General features: G+C 38.6%; 1 protein-coding gene across 1 annotated transcript; it reads right to left on the bottom strand.

Moving 5' to 3' along the window:
- Positions 1 to 5,372: 5,372 nt before the first annotated feature.
- LOC107709433 (paired box protein Pax-5-like) lies at positions 5,373 to 24,142 on the bottom strand. The gene is made up of 6 exons (XM_016513908.1): positions 24,083 to 24,142; positions 18,900 to 19,065; positions 15,669 to 15,866; positions 14,243 to 14,307; positions 11,572 to 11,697; positions 5,373 to 5,398 (listed from the first exon to the last, which is right to left on the bottom strand). Exons 1-6 carry the CDS (start codon positions 24,123 to 24,125, stop codon positions 5,373 to 5,375), a joined length of 624 nt encoding a protein of 207 aa, XP_016369394.1. The 5' UTR covers positions 24,126 to 24,142.
- Between the last annotated feature and the right edge of the window lie 306 nt (positions 24,143 to 24,448).

Raw genomic sequence — 24,448 nt, 5'->3', positions numbered from 1 at the left:
GTGGCCCAGGGATGGCTCCTGTCCCCGAGTGCGGCCCAGTGAGGGCTTCTGTTCCCGAGTCCGGCCCAGAGAGGACTTCTGTCCCCAAGAACATTTTTTTTGGGGGGGCTATATACCCCAGGACGCGTAGAGCGAAGGACTACCACCCTGTGCCTCGCTCTACTCTCAGGTTGCTGGTCCTGTGCGAGCGCTGGGTCTTGGGAAGTAATCAGCCTGTTTGGTCCGCATCCCTCTGCCGACCGAAGCTGGATTACTCCAGAGACTTGCTCACTGTTTTGGTTACAGCTTTATTTTTGTTCACCTTTTTGAGAATAAACCTCTGTTTGCATCTAATCCTCTGCATTTGAGTCCTCTGTTCACCTCGTCCCATCACAGAATCTACTCACCAGTTATCATGGACACAGCACAGGAGAATGAGGTGCGCCGAGCCCTTATGCAGCAGGGCGCCCTTCTGGGTCGGCAACAAAAGGAAATCGCAGCTTCTCGCCGCGCTTACACCGAGGGTGTTTGATCGCTCGGCTCAAGGTACTGAGGTGGCACGAGCCTTGTCGCTGCTACGGCAGGGAGAATAGTCAGTATCCAGTTACTCGATCGAGTTTCGCACGCTCGCGGCTTCCTGTGGCTGGAACGACAAAGCTCTCTTCATGTTTTCCCATGGAGCGGTCCAAGGTAGCCTTCACCATCACGCTCTTGGTGGGTCAAGCGAGAGAGTGGGAACGGCCATGTGGGATAACGAGCTGAACTGCTGCTCCTCTTTTGAGAATTTCTCAGAGGAACTACACAAGGTGTTTGATCGCTCGGCTCAAGGTACTGAGGTTGGATAACCAACTATGTCTCTACTGCGGGGAAGCAGGTCACGTGGCAGCTTCATGCCCGGCAGCCAGACGGTGCTCACTGCTGAAGGGAGCACGTACAGTGAGCGTCACTAGTACTCAACTGCCCTCTGGTGGTCGTTGTGAGTTCCAAGCCTCGTTACTGTTCAGTGGGGCTGCTTATCAGGTTTCGGCATTGATTGACTCGGGAGCGGAGGGCGATTTCATGGATTCCGGGCTGGCCACACGCTTGGGACTTTCGTCTGTTGCCCTGGCCGAGCCTATATTGGCCAGAACACTTTGTGGCACCCTTCTCACCAGTATTACCCATGCTACTAAGTTTGTAACACTCACACTTTCCGGCAATCATGCTGAGGAGATTAGTTTCCTCCTTATCCATTCACCCACCGCTCCAGTGGTTTTAGGACACACCTAATATAATCCCCACATTGACTGGGCTCTTAACCCTTTAACGCGTACGATCACACCGGTGTGATTAGAACTTTCCGTGCGTCACGTTGCTGGGGGCTCAGCTAGAATATTTTAAACTCACGTGCGAAAGGGTTAACTCCGTGTTGGTTTGGAGCCCTTTCTGTTTAGCTCAATGTTTGGGTGCAGCATTTTCCCCATGTAATGTCTTGTTCTGTGTTGCAGGAGGAGCCGGTGAATCTGGCAGATGTACCAGAGGCTTATCATGACTTGAGAGCGGTTTTCAGTAAGTCCCGAGCTTCATCTCTGCCTCCGCACCACCCGTACGACTGTGCGATAGACCTGTTGCCTGGCACTTCTCCGCCCAAGGGGCGCCTTTACTCTCTGTCCAGACCTGAGAGGGAGGCCATGGGAGCTCTTGCAGGGGGCAACCATCTTTACGAAGTTGGACCTCCGCAACGCTTACCACTTAGTTCGGATTAGGGAGGGGGACGAATGGAAGACTGCTTTTAACACCCCCACGGGGCACTTTGAGTATTTGGTCATGCCGTTTGGGCTTTCTAACTCCCCGGCGGTCTTCCAGGCACTCGTCAATGACGTGCTCAGAGACATGGTCGACTGGTTTGTTTTTGTTTACCTTGACGATATCCTGATCTTCTCTCAGAACGAGCGCGATCATGTCCAGCACGTCAGACGAGTGCTCCAGCGGTTTCATGTGCGAGTTTCACGCACGGTCGTTTCCGTTCCTAGGATTTATCCTCTCTCCCGAGGGTAGCCGAATGGATCCTGCCAAAGTAAAAGCAGTTGCAGATTGGCCCACCCCAGATAGCCGTAGAGTGGTCCAGCGATTTCTGGGGTTTGCCAATTTTTACAGGCGGTTCATTCAGAACTTTAGTCAGGTCGCCTTTCCTCTGACTGATCTCACCTCCACTAGGAAGCGTTATGGTTGGTCATCGCAGGCTCAGACTGCGTTTGAAAATCTTAAGAGTCGCTTCGTTTCGGCTTTTATTGTTTGGACTGACCACAAAAACCTCGAATACATCCACACCGCTAAGAGACTAAATTCTCGGCATGCTCGCTGGGCATTGTTTTTCGGGCGGTTTAGGTTTACCATCTCTTACCGCCCGGGGTCCAAGAATGGTAAACCCGATGTGCTGTCGCGGATCTTTGAGGCTGAGGCTAGTCCCACCCTCCCTTTGCCCATTCTGCCTCCCGAACGGGTGGTGGCGGCGGTCACCTGGGGGGTGGAATCCAAGGTCCACGCGACGTTACGTACCTCGTTTGAGTTGTGTATATATAGTGGTGTCTGTTCCTGGTTTCCTTTGTCCAGTGTTAACGTCATTTGGTACTTCCATGGTGTGTGCTACGTGTGTCTCATGCCTGCCCTGTGTTCCCTGCTATTGAGTTAATTAAACATTTTGAAGTTAAATCTCATTCGTCTCCATGCTCCGACACAGTAGACCCGTGACAGATATAGCTTAATGTGACAAACTTCAAAAGGCTATGATTTCACTGAATAAATATGAGCTCTGCATTTTGCAAAGTCATGTGTACATTATGAACAGTGGTTACCGTGGAAACCACTATATTGCTTCTGTTCCGAAAGAGCCACCTGCTGGCAGAGAATGAATTTGCGTTTTCAATAAGCCTTTCTTCTGTTTTTGTTCAGACCAAAGCGAAAATCAACAAATATTTGCAAACATGCAGCGTTGTACATGTCAGCCGGTGGATTGACAAGAAGCTAATGCATTATACAAATCTAAACAATTAATACACTAAGAAGAAGAGATATTCACACCGGTCTGTTATTGTGGGGACATTTTCACGCCCCTAAACATGACACGGCACAAAACGAAACGTGATTGGTTGCTTTACCTGTCAGTCATATGGCCTCTTGGGCAGGCCTTGGCCATTCAAAGTGGTCAAGGTTCCCAGACCTTCTGCCTTTTGTTCTGACTTTTGTTTTTGTGAAAACTTGTATCTGAACTGTAAATTGTCACGGGTCAGGGTGCCTTCCTGGCTCCCTCTGCTGTCTATGTTGTCATGTCTTTTTCGGCGGCTCGTGACCGGTGCAATCAGCGCTGATCTGGCGGTGGGGCTGCGCAGATCATGAGCTGCTTCTACTCCACCTGTAGCTTATTACCCTTTCCTTTATATTTCTCTTCTGTCTAGTCCTTGTTGTGAGTAGATTGTTTTGTGTTCGATGCTTTTGATGTTCTGTGCTCTGCTTTGCTCTGATCTCTGTATTTACCTGTACCCCAGGACGCGTAGAGCGAAGGACTACCACCCTGTGCCTCGCTCTACTCTCAGGTTGCTGGTCCTGTGCGAGCGCTGGGTCTTGGGAAGTAATCAGCCTGTTTGGTCCACATCCCTCTGCCGACCGAAGCTGGATTACTCCAGAGACTTGCTCACTGTTTTGGTTACAGCTTTATTTTTGTTCACCTTTTTGAGAATAAACCTCTGTTTGCATCTAATCCTCTGCATTTGAGTCCTCTGTTCACCTCGTCCCATCACAGAAATCTTGCTTTTTACAGTAATTTTACAGTTTAATATTTTACCATAGACATTGCCCTACCCCGCTCATATGGTATTAATTTTATTTGTGCAGGTCTTAAAAAGGTCTAAAAAAAAGTCTTAAATTTGATTTTAAAAATCCTGCCGTAAACGATCCAAACTCAACTTGGATAAGCGCAGAAGCCATAACTCTCGGGCCAATTCCTCTACGCAACTTACTATATCTTTCACCCAAAAAACAGCGAATTCTAACTAAAGATAATTTTATTCTTAAGAATATGATTAAAATATGGAGATTAGTCCGCAGAACAGAAGGGCTCGACTCCCACCTTTCACTTCTCACACCCTTACATAACAACCCAGATTTCCCCCCAGGGATGAATGATGGCCTAATACATTTGAGAGACAAAGGAATACTTGTCATAGGAGACCTGATGGAGAATAAACAGCTAATGACCTTTGAACAATTCACTGCAAAATATGATCTCAATAAGAAGTTCTTCTTGATATACCATCAGATACGCAGCTTCATAACAAAAAATCTCAGAGTCTATTCAAGGGGCCTCTGCGTATCCCCAATGGAGGAACAATTAATTAAACTTACTTCATCTCGATCTGCATCCAAAATCTTCTATAGTATTTTGATAAGAGCAAATACAGATAGCTCAGATAAAACTAGGGTGTTATGGGAAAAGGACTTTGGGGAAGAAATTCAGTTAACTGATTGGGAAGCCATATGTGAGATGCCTTCCTATCTTGCCAATAACTCTGCCTGGGAAATGCAGTTTAAAATTGTTCATCGTCTGCATGTGACTCCTGCCCAAAGACATAAAGTAAACCCAAAACTCTCCAACCTCTGCAATAAATGTAAAAGTCTAGAAGGAACCCTCATCCACTGTTTCTGGAGCTGCTCGAAAATACAACAATTCTGGACGGGCGTCCTAAAGGAACTTGAGAACATTTTTTGCTGCTCATTACAAATAGGACCAATGACTTGTTTGCTTGGCATGAGCCAGGAACTCCCATCCAGATTCCAAGGGACCCACCTTCTTCAAATCACCTTCTTTGTTTTTTTGGTTTTTTTTCTTTTTCTTTCTTCTTGTAATAAGGTATTTGGCAATAATGTATTTTAATGTGTATTTTGTAGAGAATTCAAATGAATGGCCACCTGGGCAATTTATATTAGCTCAGATGTGTCAACTATGTTTAAACCCTGTAAATGTCAAAAAGCTTCAATAAAAAATAAAAAATAAAATAAAAAATACAGATACCCTGGCTACATCCAAAATCTCCAATACTCTGAATGTACACCTCAGAATCTCGCCAGAATTAGTAAGTCATTCAGGTACCTACTGTTTTATGAATTCTACCTCAAATTTGGAAATGCTACTCTTGCGGGGCCTGACTAGTAGAGGTTCTAATGGTTCTAATTACATTCTGTAAAAACATAAATAATAATAGTGAATTATTTCTCTTTGTCATTATGATCATAAGGGTAAGTACTTGAACTTTTCTGGAAACTATCATACAGGGACTCAAGCACACATACAGGCACACAAACATAGATTCTTGGACTTGCGTCCTCCTCTCTGAGTGAGTGTTAAGGCAGCACGTGAGTCAGTTATTACTGGGCTGTTGAGTTTCTGAAGAGACAATTATAAGAGCTGAGAAAGCTACAGCCCTCAAATGATTACAGGGAGAGAGAGAGAGAGAGAGAGAGGGATGAAAAAAGAAGAATAGAAACGAAAATCCCTGATATAGAGCCAATTCATTTCTTCAAAATGCCTCTGAGAGGTTATTCTAGGGAGTTAGAGTCAGAGGCCAGAGCAATCCCCACAAGACAAGAGAGAGAGAGAAAGAGAGATATGGAGGGATAGAGGGATAAAATGACAGGCAGACAAAGCAACTATCCAAACATTCCCTTTTCCTCCTTCATTTGAACACAGAAATCGATCCATTTGAATGTGAATTCAGATCCAGTTTACTGCCATCTGTGGTTATTTAAAAGAAAGATCTTCTTGTCTCCGGCTCCTTGATGCCGTGCAAGTCCCATGTGTCTCTAATACACCTCAATGCCAGGACTTACCTCAACAAAGCTTAAATGCTCTCTCTCGCTCTGTCTCTTTCTCTCACACACACACAGAGAACACACAGAGAGTGTATGATCTTGTTTGTTTTGACCCTCTTAATCCCAGCGGTCAGTGTGTCTGATAGAATTCAATTGATCAATCATGTCTGTGAGATGGCACCATTTCAGCAGGTTTATTGCTTTCCACTCTTCTCAAAGACTGTCCACCAACAGCACACACACACACAAAAGATGTCTGAAACTGTGCATCAGTACACATATCTTGGTTTTTAAAAAAGGCAGTTTGTAAACTGCCACAATCTGGAGTGTTTGTGTGCATGGTTGTTTATGCATCAGCAGGGGACCGCTATCTGAGACCGCTAGTGAAAATGCATTCATTTTGCATTTTTCTAATTTAATACAACACTTGTTTTATGACAAATTATATGATTAACTCAAAAATTTAATTCACATGAAATTCAGAATTTCTTTATAATTGGTTTGTCCCCCTTTTCTTTCGAAGACAGCAGCATGAATCACACAAGTGTGATCATGTTGATGTTATGTTATCTAACATGATTTGAAAATGATCCTAAGAGCATCTTGTGCTCAGCAGAAGAAAATCTGACCTTTTGTAAGGAGTTCACATGGTCAATGGTACAAATTTGTTTGTTTTTTAATTACTGACCTATAGTGAAGCATTTTAATTATATTATATTATATTATATTATATTATATTTCAAAATCCTAACAAAATTCTAACATTTCCTTCCAGGTTTCAGTTAACCAGTTTCACAATATTTTGCAAGCAAAAAAGTCTATAGGGTTGCAATATATGAAGCACAGCTTACACAGAAGCCACTTTCTAACCAACTGGCAAATCAGAGCGACCAGCTTGAACCCCCTGCGAAATCTGCATTGAGAAATCTTTCACCCTCAAACTAAACTTACATTTGATGGATTCCTATTGAAATGACTAACAGTAAATGTGACCATATACCTTAAGAATGAACATTCCCAAAATTCCTAATGTTTCCACTTAAACTACTGCTTCATATGTCCTCAAACATCTATATCCTTCTGGGATCACTTGACCTTACGAAAACACAGCCATCGAGCGTCAAAACAATGTTATGGACTTTTTTCCAGTCGTTATTATTACACAGATGCGTGTTTATCTGTGACTGTTTGTGTGTGTGTGTGTGTGTGTGTGTGTGTTTTGTGTGTGTTTTATGTGTGTTTTATGTGTGTAACTGTTTCACAGTGTCAGCCACCGTGTGTGAAATGCAATTTCAGACAGATCTGGAAGCCCACTCAGCCATATCAGAGCAAAAGAGAGACAGAAAGAAGAGAGGTCACCAATAAAGCTAGTTTCACCAAATTTAAACAAACACACCATACCAGCATCACGTTTAACCAACCTTCCTCAAGTTTCCAACCCCCTAAAAAAAAACACACACACACACACACACAAACAGACTCATTGGTCTTAGGTATTCAGTTGGCCGGTGTTTCTCTGGCCTTTTGTCTTTCAGCCTCTGAACCTGCTATAGGGAACCACTCTCTGTAACCAGACTCAATACAGCCCAGCTGCATTCAGGGTTAACCCCACTATTCACACACACACACACACACACACAGAAGGAGAACGGAGGAGAGGCATCTTCCTTGGTTCAAAAGCAGAGACAATAGCAACAATGAGATCACCGTTGTGCCCCCTCTGTCTCTTTCCGTCTTCCTCTCTCTTTCTCTCAGGGATGAGGTTGAAGGTTTTTTGGGGGCAGAGAAAACTGCTCTGTAGATTCCTTGCGCACTTGATACACAGAGAGAGAGAGAGAGAGAGTGTGTGTGTGTGTGTGTGTGTGTGTGTGTGTGTGTGTGTGTGTGTGTGTGAGAGAGAGAGAGTGTGTGTGTCAACCTTGACAGATCAAAGTATGAGCCTCTGAAAGGGGGAAACCAACCTTTAACAAATCCCACTGTTATCATCTATCCCCTATCCTCCCTCTCTCTCTCGCTCCCCCTCTCTTTCACAATCCCCCCACCTTATTAAACATTTCCTCTATCTTCCATTCAGAATATTCCACAGAATGAACGAGATAAAAATGACTGAAATGAAACTGGACAAGAAGTGAACATATTAAACAGTAGAGAAAACCACGTCTGTCCTGATGATGTCCACTGTGGATGCAAACATCTAGGTGTGATTTGTTAAATTTAACAGATTAACTACAAATGTGTATATTTTTTCAATATTTTTCAGTTTTTCATGTTTTGAAGCCGTTACCTTAAAGAAAGGTTTCTTTATTGTTTCAGGGGGCAAAGAGAACATTGTCCGACCCCTCTGCCCCATACCACGGGCCTCCTGTCTTTCTTTATTCTATTTCTCCTTTCCTCCACTCCTCCCCTCGTCCATTCCTCCTCCGTTCAGAGAGAATGGGCAGACACAATGCTTCTGTTCTAGAGGCCCCACAAGTCAAGTTCTCTCTTTCAGATCACTTCCCCTGGGTCAAAGGGCATCAGTGGGCTTTCCCCAAACACATATACACAACACACACACACACACACCAAGCCGTCCAAACCCTCTGTTACTTCCTTTCCTGCTTGTGAGCAGCTGGAAATCATAGTGTCTTGCTTCACTAAACATGCTTTTTGCCTCCCTCTCTTTTTTGAAAGCATTACCACTAAGCATAGAAATTCCTAGTATTACATAGACGCAATTTATTGAAGTATATGGAAAATGTCTTGATTTAATTTCTCACTTTCTTAGGACTGGGTTTCGATACAAATTTTCCCATTCGATTCTGATTCACAAGTTACAGTTTAATTGAAATTAATTTGGGCATATTTCAATTGTATTTAAATACACATGGAAGAAATTCTCCCTTTGCCAATGATGGCAATGAGTAACTGGTTTACAAGTCATTCATTTTCAGATTTGAGCTACACTGGTTGTGCTGTATGTTTTTGATTCACTAAAAAGAACCAGCTCCTAAGACTTATTCATTGTAGGAATCAGTAGGTTGCACTGTATGTTTTTGATTCATTTAAAAACAGCTCATAAAAGTCATTTGTTGCATGAACTGGTCTACCCTGGCTGCCCTGTATGTTTCTGATTCACAAAAGAACCGACCAATTAGACTGATTTGATTTGATTTGATTTGAATCAGTGTACACTGGTTGCACTGTATGTTTTGAATTTTGTGAAAAGAACAATTTCATAAGGAAGTGGTCTATACTGGTCATGCTGTATATTTTTAATTCACAAAAAAAAAAGTCATAAGACTCATTCTTTGCAGGAATCTGTCTGCACTGGTCCCACTGTATGTTTTTGATTCACTAAGAAGAACCGGCTCATAAGCATCATTTGTTTCCAGAATTGGTCAATATTGGATGTGCTGTATGTTTTCACTACAAAGAATGGGCTTATAAGCATCACTCATTGCAGGAATCAGTCTGATCCCATAGTTTTGTTCCCAGTGTATGTTTCAGGAATCACTTACGCTGATCGCACTGTATGTTTTTGATTCACTGGTGCACTAGTTGCGTTATATGCATATTTTGTATGCAGGTCGCATCTCAATCGAGACTTCTTGTCTTATTCAGGGTACATGTCTTGTAATTGTTTAACATGCGATACAAATGGAAAACTCAGAATGACTCAGATGAAAGATGATTTCTTTTGCTGTAATTCTGCTGAAGCGGTGCAGAAAACCGATTTTTTTCTTTCTCATGCTCACGAAAGCATGCACAGTCTGCACACTCCTTACCGTGCCTTATGCTTTTAAAATTTGCAAGCAGTATAGGCTACTAGCTGCCAAAACTATCGCTCATGTTACTTTATGCCTTCAGCAAACCCATGAGAATGTCCCTCGCTGCGAGCGCACTGACACTCACATACTGCAAAACATCACAGCACTGACCACCCGCAGTTTCACCATGTCAATTAAACACACAAATTCATTTAGTCGCCCCTCCCTCCCTGCTGGATGTGATGTGTTGCATTAATTAAAGTGGCAGACGTCTGCCTAATTGGAGCTTGGATGAACGTTGATGTGTGTGTGTGTGTGTGTTCAGCTAAGCCAGTAGTTAGCATATACACTTATGTTTCATTGCATCTATAGTCTATGCATGTTGTTAATTTTACCTGGAGTATTATTGTATTATATTAAATACAATATACACTGTAAAAACTATAAAAGACTCTAAAAATGCTATCCTGCCAACCTTTCAACAGCAAGTTCCCTTACTATATACTGTAATAGTTTTAACAGGACATTTTAAGTAATTTTACAGTAAAATACTGTTAAACATACAGACTTTGGGAATTTTTTTTTTAAAATTAAGTCATTATAATTTACAGTAAAAAAAAGATTAACTGATATTCCATTCAAGAGAATTTACATTTGATGGTATTTTGTTTAAACATTTGTTTCTTGTTAATTTCGGATAACAATTATCTACATTTGAGTTTTGAGTTACATTTTATGTTGCTTATTAATGTTTATTACATTGTTTTAGTGTAGTGTGTTATCATGATGGTGTTTTGTATTTCATGCATAGCACTCATGAAACTGCACATTCTGTTTATTACTATATAACTCAGCTTGTGGAAGGGCTATCTAATTCAACATCTGTCTCTTTTACAGCTTATATTATTATAGTGGCTATCAGTATATTTTACAGGTACAAAACAGAGTAACAAGATCTCATATTAACATTATACTAGTTAATGAATTTTTTACAGTTTTGTCTTTACTGCAAATTTAAGTTCAATCCTTTTAAGCCTAAAATGTTGCTACCATAATTTTTACAGTAGGGTTCTAGCAACCACAGCTAATACCGTAAATTTTCAGTTTATAAATATGAATTTAGTTAAAGTTTTAGTAGTTTTGTTGTGTGTTTTTGTCATTTTTAGTTTAGTTTATATTTAGTTTTGGGGGGGGGTTATATATGTCAGTTTTTTCAGTTTTTCCGTTTTAGTTATATTAGAACATCAAATTAAACTTTAGTGCATCAAATTAAAAAGAGAACTGTTGGCAACTAGCTGAACATTTCTGAAAAAGTTGAAAGTTTATTTTATTGTTTTTTATTTTATTTATTGCTAATGTTTATTTTATTTCAAGCAATGACTTTTTTATGGTTTTAATTTTAGTTTCAGTTTTAGATTCATCTGAAATAACCCTGGGCAGCAAATAGAAAGGAATCTTCTATTGTTGATGTCTGGTTTAAGTCATACTGTGTGTGAGTGTATGTGGGTGACATCTGGAGTTCCCTCATGTACTGCAGGGGTCTGCCAAGCAATGGCTTTTTAATAGACACATGTGTGCAAACACACATGCGTGCGCGTCCACATGCACATGCTGTGCCTCCCCTGGATAGAGATGTTCATCTAAGACGTGCCAGCGGTGACCAATCCCCCTCCTACTCTGATGCATCTGTCAATGTTCAGCAACTTCCATCTGTGCTCTCTGTGCTTGTGTGCATGTGTGTGAGTGCATTAAAATGATGTTGTGCATAGGAATGAAATAAAGAACGAAAGAAAGAAGGTTTAATTCAGGATGTAATTGAATTTTTGTTCTGTAATTGCTGGTAGTTACTAAATTTCCTGCATTAAATAAATTCCCTTTGTTGTGCAACAGCATTAATAATACTTTAGGTCAAGTTTAGAGTGAATTTGGTGTAGAATTAAATGTTCAAATAAACTAGGCTTTTTCAGTTCCCGAAAACAAAGCACGCATATGGACTTACTTTCATCTCTCTTTCGTTTGTTTGCGTCGGCGGGTGAGCTAATTCCCAGAATTCCACTGATGGAGTAGGAGGAGCCTGCAGCATCACTGGTTACAGCAGATACCTGGGTCACTGCCACTGTAGAGGCTAGAAAGTTACAGAGAGGTAATGAATAGCAGAAGTGTCCTAAAGCATACATGAACATGGCGGACACCATTATTGCTGCTCATTGCACTGAAAGGACCATCACTTTGGCCAATTATACAGTTTTTAAATATTTTTAATTAAGTTTTTACATATTTTAAATATTTTTCTAAGCTAAATATCATGTATAAATATTATGATTAACTAACTAATTAATTAATAGCATTTTACAACTCAAACTAATCTTGCCTAAACCTTAACACACATTCCTGATGTTCTGCGGGGGTCATTTCTATGATATAATTTCTTGTTTTAAGTTTTTTTTGTCTGCATGATGGTTGTACCACATGACTTTTTTGGATGCACAACATAACTTTGATTTGGAAAATATTACAAAGATGTGAGGCAGTTTTGTGATTAATTTTTTTTCTTTATAAAAAATAATAATAAACTGTTAGGCCAAAATACTTAAAGGGATAGTTTCGGATCCCATTGACTTGGGAAATACAATGGAAGCCAATGTTTCAAAGAAGAAATAAGTCACGCAGATTTGGAAAAACAACACCCTGAGTAAGTAATAATATAATTATAATATTTGTGTCAACTATGCCTTTATTAAAGCTTTCTTTTCCAGATTTTTTTTTTTTTTGCAGTAGTTGTCTTCCCTATTTTAGTCCATTTTAGTCATCGGTTCAATTTCCAGGTAATGCATGGACTAAGAAAATATGTAGCTGTGCAAATGTCTCCTAATATTGATTGTATTGGGTTTTCTGTGATTCTAGCTTTTGCTCGCTTAAAGCTTCCAGGCCAATGCCATTTGTTTATGTGTAGTATGTTCTTGAGTTTTGTTTTTCCTTTCATGGTTCTTGGCCTGGCGTTTTTCCTGCCAAAGACCTTTCACCAAAACCTGCTGTCACTCAATTTTGGTAACGTGCTGCCGCCCAAGGATAAGACGCTAACAAGCTAACAGCTTTTCGAGATGTCTGGCTGTCTGTGAGGTCTTGGCGGTAGGGGACGAGGCCACAAAGTCTTCTCTCTGTCAACCTTTCATTCCCTCTCTCTCCTCTTTATCTCACTTCCTGTCAGCTGACGTACAGCCTGAGTGACAGTACAGTGGCCCCAAGGGGACACTAAGGTGTAGGGATGAGGCTAATCCCACATCCCAACAGACTCTGCTAAAATGGAGAAGGTGGGAAACAAGAAAAACAAATCGCTCGGAGAAAAGATAAACGCCTCTGCTCACCCGCCGCTCTCGTTTGCTAACCAGGTGGAAAATGTAATGAATGCATATCCCTCCATTTTTTTACTCTTGATTTATCGTTTCAATTATCTGAATCTCTTATTCTTTCACACTTTTTTTCTCCTTGCGTCGAGGAATGGAAACCCGAAGCGAACGCTTTATATTCAAAATCCCTAAATTTCAATTTTCCGCCTGAGTATGAGAACTATTTATCATCATAATCTGAAGGAGACGGAGAACTGGCAAGCGTTGTGCGTGTGAAATTAATTTAGATTAAGTGGAGGTGTGCGATTATGAAGATTACTGACAGTGAGACAAGCGCAGTTCAATACTTTATTAACTGCCAACGGGAGTTTTCCTCTAAAACTGATCTCAGACCATTTTTGAAGATTCCCCTTTGGTTTTTGGGGTCATTTGAGTGTCAGAACAACCGTATAGATTCAAGGTTTTAATCAAATATTAAAGATAGGGAAGATAGATTGAAATACAGTACAGTAAATGTTTAAAAATATCAAATCTCAGTTCCCCTCACTGTATAAGAGAGACAGCCCTGCCTGCGTAAGTGTTATAAGGTAACTGGTATGTTGAAACCATCAGCAAATAAATTAAATGGAGAGCAAATGAGTACTTCTTTAACTTTTTACTTTTTTACTTTTTACTTTCTCCTGAGATCTCAAATGATCTCATATGTGCTTCAACAATGTCTCAAACTGCTTAGATTTGATAATTTATTTGATCAGAAATACAAAAAAAGTTTAAAATATTTGTTTGTATTTTAATATATTACTTGATATATTTTAATATATTTTTAATATATTTATCCAATCTTCAGCCTGACATGATCCTTTAGAAAGTATTCTAATATGTTGATTTGGTGCTCAAGAAACATTTCAGAGTTTTATAAATGTTGAAAAAGTTGAGCTGCATGTAGAAACCATGATTAATTTTATCAAAGAATCCTTGAATAAAATGGATGAATAGATAAATAGAATAATGAACGCTTTGACGAATAGAAAGTTAAAATTTAAACTTTTGTAACATTATAAATATCTTTACTGTCACTTATGATCAATATAATACGTCCTTGTTGAATAAAAGTATTAATTTCTTAAATAAATTAATTAATAAATTACTGACCCCAAACATTTGAATGGGATGTGTACGACAACACCTTTTTTTCCAGAAGCTACATTTCTATTTTTTTTTTTTATCCAAATAAGTTACTCCCTATATTCCCACCTAGAACTAAAGTTCTGTATTTTGAGTAGTTTGAAATATGACAAAAGTATATGTGAAGTTGACTCTTACCTAAGTTATGGACAGAGACAGCTCCTGATTGGCCAGGTGGTTGCTGGACTTTAGTGCGAATGATCCTGCAGCAAAGTAGGAGCAAACAGACATTACCATGTGTTTAAGGTTTACCATGCAAGGCGCTGTGATACTGTATATGCTTTAATATAAGTATGCAAACATGTGAAGTGTGTGCGTGCGTGCGTGCATGCGTGCGTGCGTGCATGCGTGTGTGTGTGTGCGTGTGTGTGTGAGAAGTGGCTCATGCAGGCTGACATGGCAGCAGAGTCTCAAACTTCCTGCATGGCTGCTCAAGCAAAGCACCTTTCCCCTCTCCTCCTCGTCTCTCTCTCTCTCTCTCCCTCTCTCTCTCTCTCTGTTTCTTTCTCTCTTGCTCTCGCTCTCTGAGAAAGGTTGTCATTGTACACATGCTGTTGAACCAGTGAGCTGGACACTGCTCATGAATATGTGTTTCTTTTTACGCCACTGACTCAGTCCCGTTGTTTTCCTTTATCTATTTCTCTCTCCCTGCATTCTTTCTATCTCTTCTCCATGCATTGCTCTATCACTTTTCTAATCTACTGATCACCTTGTTCTCAAAAATTTAGTGGTTTGCACATATACTGTATACAGTACCATTCGAAAGTTTGGGGGAGGTAATACATTTTTAAATGTATTAAATTTTTTTTTAAATCTCTTATGTCTTAAGTCTCTTATGCTCACCAAGACTGAATTTATTTGGTCAAAAATAGAGTTAAAACATTAATATTTAAAATATTATTACAATTTCAAATAAGTGTTTTACGAGTTTCACAATTTGAGTTGAATTACTGAAATAAATGAACTTTTCCACGACATTCTAATTTATTGAGATGCACCTGTAATATATTTTAAAATGTAATTTATTCCTGTGATGGCATATCTGAATTTTCAGCAGACATTTCTCCAGTCTTCAGTGTCACATGATTCTTCAGAAATCATGTTAATATGATGAAACATCCATGTTGAAAACAGTTGTGCTGCTTAATATTTTTGTGGAAACTGTGATACATTTGTTCAGGATTGTTTGACTAATAGAACATTTATTTGAAATAGATTTTTTAATAAAATGTCATAAATGGCTTTTCTGTCACTTTTGTTCAATTTAATGCATCCCATGCTCGATAAAAGCATTAATAATAATAAAAAAAAATCTTACTGACCTCAAACAGTAGTGTACAATACACTTTATTCATATTAGCAAAGTGAAGCAATACCACAGACACATTTCAGAAAACACACTTTAAACTATTTCAACCCAATAACATCTTTAAAATATTATGTTTTATCCCCTTATTTTAAGAAAAACAACGTGGATTAAATTACTGATAATGAAATCGACTGATCAAATAGACAGAAATGTTTGTGTCAAGTTAAATGGATGATTTTTACAGTGCACACACACCTGTTGATTGAGCTGACGCTGGGCACGCTGTCATTGTCACACACTCTGTCTGCCAGCAGTCTGTCTCGGATCTCCCAGGCAAACATGGTGGGGTTTTGGCGTTTGTAATCAGCGATTTTGTCTACGACTTTGGGTGTAGCAACCTTTGGTTTGGAGCCTCCGATCACCCCTGGTCTGATGCTGCCTGTCTCATAATACCTGTGGAGCAGACAGATAGAGAGCTGTATATCACCAGGCAAGATAAACAGAGAGTTAGAATATATGCTAATCCAGCGTTGTATGCCTGTCTTGCAGTCAGTGCACAGTTGGTTACTAGTAACACAGACACAGAGAACAACACATACCTTTCACAAACGTGCAAAAATTATCAGTCTGTTCAGCCACAGATGAGCACTATCAAACCTTATATGTGAGGCATACACACAGGAATTATAAAACAGGGTCTGGTCTAAATTCTGAATGGATGAGATGCTTTAAAGCCATGCAGATAACAGCACACCTGTGACCACACATTCTGTATTAATGCTGAATTAAGATACATGGCAAGTGTAAATACATTAATGAGGAAAAAAAATTAACTTAAATGATTTTAGCAAATGGCTGCAATATAACAAAGAGTGAAAAATTTAAGGGGGTCTGAATACTTTCCGTACCCACTGTATATTTAAGCAAATGGTCATGGTGGAATAATCGTTAGTTATTAATATTAAAAAAATACTATTATTATATATTATTCCTTTTAATAAATTTGTAATAATAATCAATTTTTTAAAAACTCTAAAATATATTGAAAATGAGGCAATTTGGTGGAGTAATTATTTTAAATAATTAATATGAATTAATAATTATTCTAATATGCTGATTAGGTACTCAAGAAACATTTATTATTATCATTGTTCAAAACAGTTGTGCTGTTTAATATTTTTGTGAAAACTGTATAGTGCTTTTTTGGGATTCTTTGATGAACAGAATGTTTAAAAGAACAGCAATTTTTTTTTTACACATTTATTGTATCCTTGTTCAATAAAAGTATTAATTTCTTACAAATAAAAAAAAAAATCTTATTGACCCAAAACTTTTGAATGGTAGTGTATATTAAGATAGTATTGATACATGGTATTATTAATCATATCAATATGCTTATTAACTGAAAGAAAATGTATTGGAAATTGTAATAATGTTAATAAATTAATGCTATCTTAGATTATTAATATGAACACATTTACTGAACACTGATGTCTCATATATTGTTCTTGCTGGTGTTTTATCAAGCAACAAGCCATGTTGGGCATTATAGAGCTTTTTGCCAAGGTTAAGGGGGTTTTAGGTGCCCCGCTTCATCTCATGTGTCTAACTGCTTTAGTTTAGTTAAGGTCCAACACACAAACATAAACCAAAAGCACAGCTCACACAGCACAGCCATGAAAAGCTCACCAAAATGAGTGTGCAGAAAATTCCCTCATTAACAAGAGAGCAGAGTTAGTCATACGCATTATTTACTCAAACCTCACTTGCAGCCCACATATTAGTGTGTTTTCTGCCTGAGCAGTAAGAGGGAGGGAAGATATTACCGCACACACACAAACACACGCACCGAGCGCCGCAGTAACGGTTGAGTGAGTTGGACCAGGGCTGGGGGAAGAGGGTTGAGGCAAAGGAGAACAATGGGAAACACATTTTTTTGATATAGCTAAAGGCTCTAGCACTAATCCACACCTTTATCCATTCAAATTCTGTCCTCCCCCTTAACCCCTTCCTCCCTCTCCTTCTCTCTTTCCTCCTCTCTCTCTCCCTCTCTCTCTCTCTCTGTCCTTCCAGCCATCCCTCCCGCCTCGGGAGACGTATGGTGCCAGTGTCATTTTGATGCAAATGTAAAATGTGATGAATCTTTTCTTTTTTGTCCCAGAAAGACAGAAAGAAAAGACGGCGCTTTGACTTTGGCTTCAGTGCGAGATTTGAGAATTTTTGAATTTCAACGTGTCTTCTTTGAAAGGAAGCGCTGAGTCAGCCTCAGGTTCACCCGACGACAGAGGGAATATCAAGCGAACAGACAGCATTCATCAGTGTATGGATATTTCAGAAATTGATATTTATTATGGATTAAGTAAAAGTTGACTTGATGAAAGCACGGAAGGAGGGTTGGAAAGCATTTAAAGGCAAGACTCCAAACACACATACTGGCCCCACTGTTTGAATGCAATAGAAGACATTAAGCTGGTTTCCCAGGCAAAGATTAAGCCTAGTTCTGGATAAAATAGCACAGGCAATAGAGATTCTCTATTCAACATCCTTTTCAGTCTGGGGCTAGGCAAACTCTGTGTGTGGGAACTAATCCGTGGTGTCTGATAGCGTAGACTACAAACACATTTAGCCAACTTTACATTGCCAGTACATTGTTATATGAAATAATCATATAATATTTCAAGAAACTGTCATTCGACCTCTATAATGAGATATGAGAGGTCCAGCATATCTAACATGTTCGCTAATAGCTGCAAGACTCATTCGCTCTTTATTATAATACACAGCTCATGTTAATCTATTTGTTTACAGCTTGAGAAGTGAGCTGCATAAAGTAATTTTAAAAAAAACAGCTACACTAACATTTTAATGTTTTTCAAAGAAGTCTCCAATATTTTGAAATATTACTACAATTTAATTTTTTAAAAATTATATATATATATTTTTTTTTTGTTTTGTTTTGTTTTTTTTTTGCATATATTCTAAAATGTATATTTTTCCTGTGATGGCAAAGCTGAATTTCTTAGTATTATCAATGTTGAAAACAGTTGTGCTGCTCAATATTTTATATTATAGTAATATAATTTATTTTATATTTTATTTATAATATAGTTCTTTGATGAATAAAAGTTCAATAGAATAGAATTTATTTGAAACTGAATTTTTGTAACTTTATAAAGGTACTTACTGTCAATTTAATTTGTCCTGAATAAATAAAAATATAAATTTTGACCCAAAACCTTTGAATGGTACCGCACTTCTCAATGTTTCAAATGTAATATATACAGCATGAGTATATGGAAGTAATAGAAACCACACAAAAAAGTATAGTTGTACTACATGGTAACTATATACTGCATGTACCATGGTATTACAATTGTTCTTACGTTACATGCAAAGTACATTAGTACTTTGTACTTTGGTACTTTTTTGCTAGTGATGTTAACACAAAAGGCTTCTTCACTTTTCTTTACAATAAGCAGAACTCACCTGCCCAGTATCTTGCTGACGCAGCCGTGGCTGACCCGGAGCTGGCGGGAGATGTCACACGGACGTACGCCCTGATGGGCCAACTCTACTATCCTCTGCCTCACCACGTCAGGCAAGGGCCGCCCGTTTACAAACACCCCACCCAGCTGATTCACCCCTCCATGCCCTGCAGACACAAACAGTAATAAAAGGGAAACTGAGCAAATCATATCTTCCTTAAATACAGAAGCTGACATATGGTGGGCAAAAAGCGTTGCTGTCCCATCCTGGTGTGTGTGTGTGTGTGTGTGTGTGTACAGGTATATATGGTTTATGAGGGCACAAATGTGTATAATGACATGGGTACTACAACGTAAACATGGTTTATGAGGACACTTCCTGTGTCCCTGTAAAACAAAAGGCTTAAAAAAACATACAAAACAGTGTTTTATGACATTCAAAAGTTGCCAGCAGCTGTCTGTGAGGGGTAGGTTTAGGTGTAGGGTTGGTGTAGGGCAATAGAAAATACAGTTTGTACAGTATAAAAACCATTACGCCTATGGAGAGTCCCCGTAAACCACAAATACAAGTATGTGTGTGTGTGTGTGTGTGTGTGTGTGTGTGTCTTTGACCTGAAGGTTATGATTATGCAGTCTCTTCCTCTCCTCTTTATCATATCACCCCTGGTGGTCACCTAGAGAACTGCACATGACCTCCTCACCCAAGTTAGTATTTCTGTCTGTCTGTCAATTTGTGTCTATCTGTCTGTAATTGTTGTTGTGTGTCTTTTTTGCACAGTGGGTGGTGGGATGGACCTCCCTGGTGGGCTTAGACTTTTGGATACCAATTTTCTTTCATTCTTGTACTGTATATATTCATTAGAATTCAGTATTTTATCATAATTTCAGTGCAGAAGTCTACGTGGTAATCCAGTCAATCTGTCATATTAACATACTGATTGCTTCAGAAGGGGAACACACAAACACACATTTACACACACACAAAAGAACTGGGGGGTGTCTGTTAATCCAAGCTACAGGGTAATGGATCTTAAATACATCCGAGAAGGCAATATTAAACAGACCTAACTGGCCTTGTGTGCCCATCACTAAATACATAAGTTCAGCCAACAGAAAATTAAAACCCAGCTACATGTCTTTTTCATTTTCTCAAGGCAATATGCAGAAAAAAAACAGCATTTCCATATTTAAAAAATCCTTTAGTGAGAGATTTGACCTGTTAGATTTCTTTTAACGCATTTTGTTTTCTGTTTCATTTGACCTCCTTTTCTTTTTCCTTTCTATTAATGTTTTAGTTTCCTTTTTTCTTTTCTTTTCTCCTTATGTGTCTTTCAGTTACAGTTTATTATTTGAATACCCTTGAGCAAAGTGATGAAGTCATGGAGTCAACTAGCTAAATTGATTTTTAAAGATGTACATTTAAAATTAGGTGTGCAAACATATTCCTCATTTGTAAGTCGCTTTGGATAAAAGCATCTGCTAAATTAATAATTATTTGTAAAATAAAGACAGTTTTGCTTAATCTCCTGTTTAAATTAAAACGTAGGCTACTATATACCCACACTACAAAAGAAACAGTGAAATACAACAAACTGAGTTGAAACTTAAAATGTTTCTTCCTCAGGAAGGGCTTATTTAAGTTCTAAAAAAAATGCATCGCTTAGAATTACTTTTTAGATCAATTTATCTTGAATTTCAAAATCTTTGTCAACTGCAGCTATAAGCACTGGTTTACAGTAATAGTTAGCCTATGTACAAAGCATGCATACAATTAATTGATACATAGAGCAAGTTTGTGTTTGAGTGTGAATGAGAGCATGTATGAGTGTGTAATTGTGTTTGTTTGAATATAAGTGCATGTCATAGAGAGAAAAGGCTGCAGTAGGGATTAAACGAAACAAGCTATTCAGATGTGATCTGACCAAGACTTTTTCCCGTTTCTTCTGCAAATACGGCTGGCTTATAAATCGAAGTGTTCCTAGAGCTTTGATTGATTTCGAGGCAGGTTCCGTTTAGAAATAGCAAGAGCGGCTGAAAGACATTCATGCTCCCCCATCCAGAAAATAAACCCGATTAGAGACGCTGCTCCATTACGATCCGCTATCGGCCGCTCCGATTAAACCGCTCCAAACAGAGCGAACCAAACGCCAGCAAAGCGACGTGACATCAGCGTGCTTTAACAAACAGACTCACGAAAAAAAAAAAGAAACAAGTAAGGGACTACCTTCATTCATGCAGGGTAAATTCAACGTTTTCGGAAAAGAATGCAGCGTTTGAAAATAAAATCACAGATAGTTACATTTTAAAAATGAAAAGATTTTGTTTTATCTTGTATTGAAAAAAAGTTCAACCATAATATTAAAGTAATAAATAAGAAGTAGCCTACCATTGAATAAAAGCGTTTAGGTTTGCTGGATTAAAAAAAAAAAACGTTTTAAAGAGAGGGTTTTGTTGTAGGCTTTGTAAATCATATTATTTGTGACAGATTCATTATTGTTTTGCCATATATCTTATACAAGTTGATCACGTAGCCTATCATAGCCTATTAGTAATTAATGCCTCATTGATAATATCTGGTTGGTTATTTATTTATTTATTTATTTATAAGACATTTAGTCTAATCTACGTAGCATGTAACCAATTATTTATTTATTTTTTAAATACTGATGGTTTTTAACACACTGAAAAAAAAATTTCCTTCATCCCATTAAAAAAATATATTTTTTAATTTTATTTTTTTTAATGGATGAATGAAGCATTTTTTCAGTGCAGGCGACAACAAACAACAAAGCAGGGAAACTCAGAGCACAGAAACAGAACAATGACACTTTTCAGAAATTTCAGCAAAATCTTTTTTTTTTCTTAGCATAAACTTCAAAGCTCTACTCCTAAGTAAGACTGAATTATTATTATTATTTTAAGTTATTGACAATAAATAGGTTTGCATCTTACATTTAGCCTAAATAAGATCAGATGAAACAATGTTTGAAATCACTCGAAAACTTCATATTAATCTACATTCGTCGTTTATGTCAATTTAGCATAAAACTGTAACAAATTTAGACGGCCGGTTAACCGGTGGCCTAATAACAACTGTAACATCTAATGTACTGCATTAGAGGGAGTGTTAAATATAGGCCCTATAGTAACTTAGGCTACATTGTAGTTCACACTTTTTATGATCACACCTTTTTAAAACCTGCAAAGTCTTATTAATATTCATGAGCAAGATAAGTATGAGTTTAAAACATCCTAAAGTCTTCTTCCTCTCTCTGTGTCTTTCCTAAAAGTCTCGCAGGTTCGTGTCACAGTCTGTTCTTAAGGCTTGCACGGTTTGACATTTTCGGTGTAATCGTTTTACCCCGCGGACTGTGTTGAGATATTGTGGCGGAGAGGAAACGTGATTCGTTCTAGCTTCTGAAATGTGTATACATCTAATCCACCGTTTCATTCACCGTGCCAATAGATGTCATTTCACATAGATGTGCGTGTGCGAGTGGGTGGGTGCGCGCATATTTGAGGTTTGCGGTGGCTTGGTGTATGAGGTTTTATTCATCGATGAGTAGAGAAAGGAAGAATGAGCGAGGGAGAGAGAGATCACAATTGTATTTTCAATGTGCATAGGCTAATATGTGATTGGCAGCTCTTGGTTTTGGTAACAAAGACATTGCGATTTTTAATTTTCAGACTATTTTTCTTACAAATTGAGGACATGTACACAGAATGTATTTTTTCATAAGTAGTTTATAAATATTTATAATAATTATGTAAAATATTTTTACATTTAATTCTAAAGTATGTCTTGCAAACTAAAAATGTCCATTAATGATTTAAAGTGTGTAAGCTGTTAACTTAGGCTACATTGTAGTTCACACTTTTTATGATCACACCTTTTTAAAACCTGCAAAGTCTTATTAATATTCATGAGCAAGATAAGTATGAGTTTAAAACATCCTAAAGTCTTCTTCCTCTCTCTGTGTCTTTCCTAAAAGTCTCGCAGGTTCGTGTCACAGTCTGTTCTTAAGGCTTGCACGGTTTGACATTTTCGGTGTAATCGTTTTACCCCGCGGACTGTGTTGAGATATTGTGGCGGAGAGGAAACGTGATTCGTTCTAGCTTCTGAAATGTGTATACATCTAATCCACCGTTTCATTCACCGTGCCAATAGATGTCATTTCACATAGATGTGCGTGTGCGAGTGGGTGGGTGCGCGCATATTTGAGGTTTGCGGTGGCTTGGTGTATGAGGTTTTATTCATCGATGAGTAGAGAAAGGAAGAATGAGCGAGGGAGAGAGAGATCACAATTGTATTTTCAATGTGCATAGGCTAATATGTGATTGGCAGCTCTTGGTTTTGGTAACAAAGACATTGCGATTTTTAATTTTCAGACTATTTTTCTTACAAATTGAGGACATGTACACAGAATGTATTTTTTCATAAGTAGTTTATAAATATTTATAATAATTATGTAAAATATTTTTACATTTAATTCTAAAGTATGTCTTGCAAACTAAAAATGTCCATTAATGATTTAAAGTGTGTAAGCTGTTGTTTGCGCGTCGGCGGCGACAAGAACAAGAAATAGGCTAAAGAGAGGGAAAGAGAAAAGGGGCCCTTAACGGTGGTATCTTGGGGGACCACCGGTGTTCGCCATGTCACGACTGAGTGACCACACATCTCTCCGCTACAGTGGGCAACTTCAGCTTTCGTTTTTAACCTCACAAGTGGCCTGTTTACAGCCACCCTCAAGCAAAGTATTTAAAGTTTACGGAGCCTGTTTGCCATATTCTCAGCTGCGGTTCAAGTTCAGTTTGTGTCCGCTGGCTACTGGCCTTGGCCGCGATCTCTTCCCCCCTCTCTTTCCCCCAGGGATTGTCAAACAGAAGGCAAAAGCTCTAACAAAGCAGCCCGGTTCTTAATCAAGAGAAAACTCCCAAAATAATTGGCCCAAACGGCAAAAACTTCACCGTTATTTAAGACACTGCTGCCTTTTTAAAGTTGACCAGCAATAGTGCACAAAGTGCTTTGCTTTCATTAGATTTAATCAGAGTGTATTTTAGTTATTCTATAATTCTGAAAGGAATATTAGAACAGGTGGGGAAAAAAGAATATTCTGAGAACTTTGATAGAAATCAAACATTTAACAGCAGTTAGTCTGAAGTGAAAGTCTACCGTGAACTTACTGTGCATGGCTGCGAACGGGTCGTGTTTGCAGTGGATTTCCATCGGTCAGTAGAACAGGCCTTCCCGTGAAAACCACCAAAAAGCTTATAATGTCCTTTTCTTGCTCTTTTAAAGGTTTGTGCGTATGTATATTCTGTCCGTTCTGCTCGGAAATGTTTCTCTTAAACAGTTTCAGCTGTGTGGAAGTCCACAGAAACTTTGGTTGGAAAATAAACAATTGAACCTGAAGACCCTAAGGCCTAAGGTCAAGAGTAGAAGAATATACGTAAATAGTTTTTGTGATTCTCGCGGGGTAAAGGAAAAGAGATCATTCATAAATAACAATTTATCTGATTCAACATTAATTAATCAACAAAAATGTAAAT

This window comes from Sinocyclocheilus rhinocerous, unplaced genomic scaffold, assembly GCF_001515625.1.
Source record: "Sinocyclocheilus rhinocerous isolate Xijiao unplaced genomic scaffold, SAMN03320098_v1.1 scaffold1648, whole genome shotgun sequence".
NCBI lineage: Eukaryota > Metazoa > Chordata > Actinopteri > Cypriniformes > Cyprinidae > Sinocyclocheilus > Sinocyclocheilus rhinocerous.
This window is presented reverse-complemented; position numbering and strand designations above follow the sequence as displayed.